The sequence below is a fragment of the Phalaenopsis equestris genome, unplaced genomic scaffold (assembly GCF_001263595.1).
Source record: "Phalaenopsis equestris unplaced genomic scaffold, ASM126359v1 Scaffold000003, whole genome shotgun sequence".
Lineage (NCBI taxonomy): Eukaryota > Viridiplantae > Streptophyta > Magnoliopsida > Asparagales > Orchidaceae > Phalaenopsis > Phalaenopsis equestris.
This window is the reverse complement of record NW_018164445.1, coordinates 105,813-112,261: the sequence shown is the minus strand read 5'-3', so window position 1 is coordinate 112,261 and position 6,449 is coordinate 105,813. Positions and strand designations below refer to the sequence as shown.

The window sequence follows — 6,449 nt, the reverse complement described above, 5'->3', positions numbered from 1 at the left end:
ATTCTTATAATTATTTCTAGCTTGAAAGGTAGTAACAGTAGTAGATTGATAATTAGCAGATTTAAAGTAAGATTTAGAGTCTCGACAAAAGTGGAATAAAACTTGCAAGTGTTCAATTTCCATTTGTAAACCAAAAGTATGATAATTTCATGTCTTTTAATTTCAAGAGAAATGGGCTCTGGTAGGTGAGAATTGTATCAATATGAATGTTCATTATAGCAAATGTAAGACGAAAATCTTTAGTTATTAAATGATAGACAACTAAGGGTATACCTATTTTACTAGCTATCTTAGAGATATCGACTTTAGTCCAACAATCAAAAAAATAGATTTGAGAATTTTGCCCAAATAAGAAGTTTTTGAAATTTTCTTCCAGATGTTTAAAATCATGATACAGTTTTTTTAAAATAAAAGGTTTATCATTAATAACCCAAGGACCGCTCATTAAAATCATCTCAAATCTTCCACACATTAAAAAAAAAAAAGAAAAAAAAGAAAGAAACCATCAAGAAGTGATAAGAGATCTATCACACCTAACAACTTCCATATTTTACTGATGATTTGCTGCAATTTATCATATAAATGACTCTTTCCAATGGCATAACCAAGGAGAGCTATGATTCCATTGCATTGATCATTCCTCCGACTTCTTGATCAATAGAAGTAAGCTCATCTACATACACTGACGAACTACTAAGAGGAGAAGAATTCATGAGAAGAAAAATGGACAAAAACTCCAAAATTGAAAGAAACCACTGACAAACTACTAAGAGGAGAAGAAACTAAACTTTCCCACAGAAAAGAAAAGAAAAGAAAAAGTACCTTCAAATCATAGCGTAGCTTGAAAATCACCATACATCTCTCCTTAAAATATTATTTTGAAAATAGATAAATACATAAAAATTAAGAAAATAAAAAACCGATTAATTTTACGTCACGACAAACTCGGATTAGGTTTTTTCTATTAAAAAATCGGATTCATTTCTGCAGAAATCGGATGCCCATTCTCCGCCAGATCCCGAAAGACATTAAAACAGCGAACTTTCCTTTTTCCAATCAACGCAGTTTCCGTTTTAATTTTTCATTTGACCTCATTATACAGATGCGTTTCGTCTTCCATGCCTAAAATTTACCGGGTGAGCGGAGCGTTTTAAGAAGGGTTTTCACAGTAGAAGCTCAGTGTTGATTTTCATGGCGAATTCAGCTAGGGTTTGGCTCTGGTCCGCGCTGCTCGTGTTCTCGGTTGTAATCTCGGCAAGTGCCGATGATTTCGTTGCGGAAGAGTCGGCTTCGGCGGTACTCACCCTCGACGCATCCAATTTCTCCGAGACGGTCGCTAAGCACCCTTTCATTGTTGTTGAGTTTTACGCCCCATGGTAATGCAATTTTATCTATTCTGCGTTTTATGTCTGTGTTTCGCGGTGATTCGTGGAGGTAGATGTTGTTCTTTAAAATGGTGCGCGGGGGGGATTCAAAGGTGATTTATCTCAATTTTGATATCTGCGATCCCTTAATAGAAAGGGCTTTGTGATCTTGATGTCTGCGATCCCTTAATAGAAAGGGCTTTGTGATCTTTTGATGTGATGGGAGTGTTGAGGGGTTTGACTAACGCGAATGCTTTTCATATTGATTAGTCGATATTCCCCCCAGATCTGCTCAATTAATCAGCGAAATTTGTCAAATTGTAAAATGATGACTATTTTGCATCGATTAATTGGCTATTTAATTTTAGGGCTAGTTTAAGACATTGAGATTCCATTGACATTAAACAACTCGGCTATGTCATTGAGATTCCATTGGTATCAAGCAAAGCTGCGGCTGGAAAAGGCCCTGCAGGCCCTAGCCACGCTGCAAGATGTAGAAACCATTTTTTGTTACCCATGAAAACCAGGCACCACATATTACCCAATTTCTCCAAACCTAACTACTACTAGTCGACTATGGAGCCTTTATTCCCCAGGTGATGAATTTGTTTGATTTCTATATTAGAAGTGGTATCTATGATCTCTCTATCCAGGACGAGGTGATCTGATGAAAATTTTGTAGGCTTTAGCATATAAACTTCAGAGGAGATACCAAAAAATGTAGGGATAGTTTAGAGCTGCTTTGAAGTACAATGTTTATGCCAAATATATGATGTTTTAGGAATGTTTTTTAAATCAAACAATTTCTAAGGATTTTAATAATAACTAATGATGAAAAAGCATTGGTTGATTTTGTGCCAAGTGTTATGCTGCTGCCACTGCTTCCGAAGTTGAGATATATACTTCAGAATTCTTCTGTTAGATTCTTGAGTGTAATCTTAAGAACATGTAATGCCATACCTCTATCCAGAACGAGGTGATCTGATGAAGATTTTGAGGCTAGAGCATATTAACGTCGGATGAGATACCAAAAAAATGTCGGAATAACTTTAAGCTGCTTTGAAGTACAGCGTTTATGCCAAAGATATGAAGTTTAGATATTGTTAGAAATGTTTTTAATGTTAGAAATGTTTTTAATGAATCAAACAATTTCTAAGGATTTTAATGATAACTAATGATGAAAAAGCATTAAATGATTTTGTGCTAAGTGATATGCTGTTGCCACTGCTTCTGATGTTGAAATATATACTTCAGAATTTTTCTGTTAGATTATTAAGTGTAATCTTAAGAACATGTAATGCCATACCTGCTTGGTTTTCATTTTCACTTTGTTTGACTTTTAATTGTATTTTTTAAACTAGATTTGAGCTATTACTGAGAATAATCGCTGTGGGTTGATTTGTTTGGTTGTATGAGTTTAGACCGTTGTTTTGTGAGTGATCTGCAATGTTTTTAAAAACTCGCTCGTTTCTTGTGAGCTTAGTGTCTTTGTTTTGTTTGGGTTGTAGTGAGTTTCATCTTTATGAACCTTCACATTAATTTGTTGATCTTTCATTATCATTGATACACCACCAACAAATTTTCATCACCCGACACGAATCTCAAGGCATTACACGAATCTCAAGGCAACATTTTGACCAAAAAACATTCAAACTTCAATTAAAAGCTATCTAGAGCTCCGATTTCAATAAATTTATAGTGACGCTGACCGACTCCATAAGACATATCTAATGATATCAAAGTTAGTCCAATCTGAGTCAAATCAAACCCATATCAAGTGATTAAATCATTTTTTGAAGATTTTCGGACACATTTGAAAGATCAAACGAATGTTGAATTCAGCGAGTTCATACTCGAATCGAGCGTCTCGACAAGGTGAATTCAACGAGCCCAAGATTACTCAATCCCGACATCTTTAAGACACTCAAATATCCATCAAACAACATCCGATCGAGTGAAACTCTCTGGACCGTTCAATCAAAATGGTTCATATTCCTGCATTGATTGCACCCATAACACTATAAATAGAACCCCACCCCTCACATGAGCGGGGAGACTTGAGATAGAACTTGAAACTTTGATAAGGAGCTTAACTCCAATATCATCTCCATCACCGTCGGTCGTCGTCGACTATCAGCGATCGTCAACCACCGCCGACCGTCATCAATTGTCATCGACCACCGTTAATCAAATGCCGTCAGTCGACGTTTTACCTTGAATTTCTAGTAATACTTTCCTGTCTGTGGGACAAATGACATATGTAATCATCAACTTATAATAAATTTTTATAACTGGGCCAGATATCGTGGTTTTTTGCCTTTACGGGTTTTTCACGCAAAAACTTCTGGTGTCATCACATGTTGATTCATTTTCATCTAAGTGTGTGTTGAATCCTTGTGCAACGCTAAAACGATAATCAACGATAATCCATTACTCATAATCCATTACTCAACCGCCGCGAATTTTCTAGCACACATCAGTTTGGCGCCGTTTGTGGGAAATTCTCAATCCCACAATTGAAGTACTTGCTTGATTTACTACATGGTCACCAGGCAAAATATTCAGGACAACGAATCAGCTCGCTCTAACACCCATCGTTCCAAGGAACAATCACGAAGTCAAGGGTGACATGTTTCTTCATCTTCCCGCCCTTGAAAACGTTATCCAACCAACGAGGGGGTTTCAGGTCATTCTATGGAAGAACGAATGTGTAGAATGAAGGAGTCTCAATTGGAGGCCATACAATTCCTACGAGGGACCCAACAACCACTGTCCACACTGATGAACGAAACTCGTTTACCATTAAATTCGTGAACTATGAGAAACATATCGCCTGGAGGAACTCATACCGGCCCCCCTGCTCATGAAGAAATAGTTCACTTTCTAGGTCGTGATGCTGAACTCTTAGACACTGTAATTTTCACTCATCCATCTTATGCAGCTCCCTTGACACCACCACGTCTTATTACCGTTCCAGATGATGTCATTCGTAACGAACTACATCGCCTCGTCCAAGAAGAGTTCCTTCTAGAGAAAAAAGATCGCTTCCACACTCACCATAACATCCTTAAATCCTCTCCTATAGTTCCTCTCCCTTAGCGAATGCGGTCCTCCAACACCGTATCCCAACAGGCTTTAAGCTGCCGAACATTGACACATATGAAGGGATAACTAACCCTTATGAACATATTGATCATTATTGAACCATCATGCACATTCAGCGTGCCTCTGACGCGGTTCTATGTCCTCTGACGCGATTCTATGTACGCGATTCTATGTCAGGTGTTCCATGGTTCTACTCTCTGCCGTGGGCACTGTAAACACCTTTAACGAGTTTGTCAGACTGTTTGTAGAGCAATTCATAGCAAATCGACGGATCATCAATGATTCATCTCATCTCTCGGGACTTTGTCAAAGTGAAGGAGAGTCGTTCAAAGACTACTTTCGCAGGTTTTCTACTGAAGCCCGACAGATTCCGGAAGTAGATCCAAAATTACTAAGAGGAGTCTTCCTTGGGGGGCTCCACCCAGGACCCTTCTACTCATCATTGATGCGGGAGATAGTTCGTTCTTATGAATAGTTCGTTCGTATGCTGACCTTATTCACCGTGTTGAGGCACAAATCTCTACAGATGAGGCCATCATTGCTCATAAGGAACAATTTGAGCTATTGAGGGGCAAGCGCAAGAATAACACTGAGGATACCAATCAAATCTCACAACGAAAAAAGTTCAGACCACAGGGGAATTGTGAGCAACGATAAGAAAAAGAATACACGTCACTCAACACGTCACGTGTTAACATCTTAATAACAATCAAGGATGAAGAGACTCTCAAGTGGACAATGCCGTTAAGAAATCCAGATGGTGGAGGTCAGTCTCAATATTGTCATTTACACCGAGCAAAAAGACATTTAACAGAAAGATGTTTTCAATTATAGGAAGAAATTGAACTTCTAATATGCCAAGGTCACCTGGGCGCTACTTACAAGAAAAATATGAGGGGAACCAAAAGAGAATCTTTGGAGTTATTGAATGAGAAGTATAACTCTAACTCATCTTATTTGAGTAAAAGAATGACTTATAAACTTTTAATTTTATTTTAGCAAAATTTTCATGTTGCTTTAAAATGTCATTTTATTGAAAATTTCTTATTTTCTCATTAAAGATTTTTGTGTAGAAAGTTCCCTTGAAGATGAAAAGCTACCATGCCCCTAAAAGTCAAGCCCAAGAGGCAAGACTCGACGGGAAGATACGATACTCCTAAAAGTCAAGTCCAACCGACATGTTCACGACAAGTCTCAATGAGAAGCTAACATGCCCCTGGAAGACGAGCCCAAGAGGCAAGTCTCGATGGGAAGCTAGTAGTGGACACGATCCTCACTAGAAAGACTCCATGAAAGCAAGTGGTTGACAGAGTCTCCACTTAAAGACATCAGAAGGCTACAAGCCTCAGAAGACACAGATACACTCAAAGACCTAAGAAGGCTACAAGCCTCAGAAGACACGGATACATCAAAGACCTCGGAAGACTGCAAGCCTCAGAAGGCACAAGTACACTCAAAGATCTCAGAAGGCACATGTGTATCAAAGACCTCAGAAGACTACAAGCCTTAGAAGACACAAGTGCATAAGAAATTTCTCAGAAAGCTACGAGCCTCATAGAAAAATTTTTCATAATTAAGAAATCACAACAACTGTGGAAGCAACAAAGAAATACATTGTTATCATCTATAATTATCACGTCAGATGATTTAAAAAGGCTACAAATACCAACATTTACATATACAAGGGCTACAACAAATTAGTTCATTTTCAATTAGAGTTGACATCGCCTTCCTAAAATTCAGTACTTCTGATGATCGTTAAGGGGTCTCCAAATATCGCAACCACATAAGCATAAATATCCCCCTCATGGTGAGGCGAGACAACTACATCATTTCTTTATCACCTTCAAAACGTGCAAGTGCGACACGGGAATCTCCTCCAGAATATGCGATGCTCCGCCACAACGTGCGCGTCGCCATGGCGCGCCGCAGCAACACGCCGCCGCGACGCCCCCCCGCAACACGCCCAGGCCCCTCCAT

General features: G+C 38.6%; 1 protein-coding gene across 1 annotated transcript in view; it reads left to right on the top strand.

Moving 5' to 3' along the window:
* Positions 1-1,002: 1,002 nt before the first annotated feature.
* Positions 1,003-6,449, top strand: part of LOC110018153 (protein disulfide-isomerase-like) — a 21,379-nt gene continuing 15,932 nt past the window's right edge. The window contains exon 1 of the mRNA XM_020715363.1: positions 1,003-1,376. Within this exon, the coding sequence (XP_020571022.1) occupies positions 1,192-1,376 (185 nt within the window). The 5' untranslated portion in view covers positions 1,003-1,191. The remainder of the gene's footprint in view (positions 1,377-6,449) is intronic.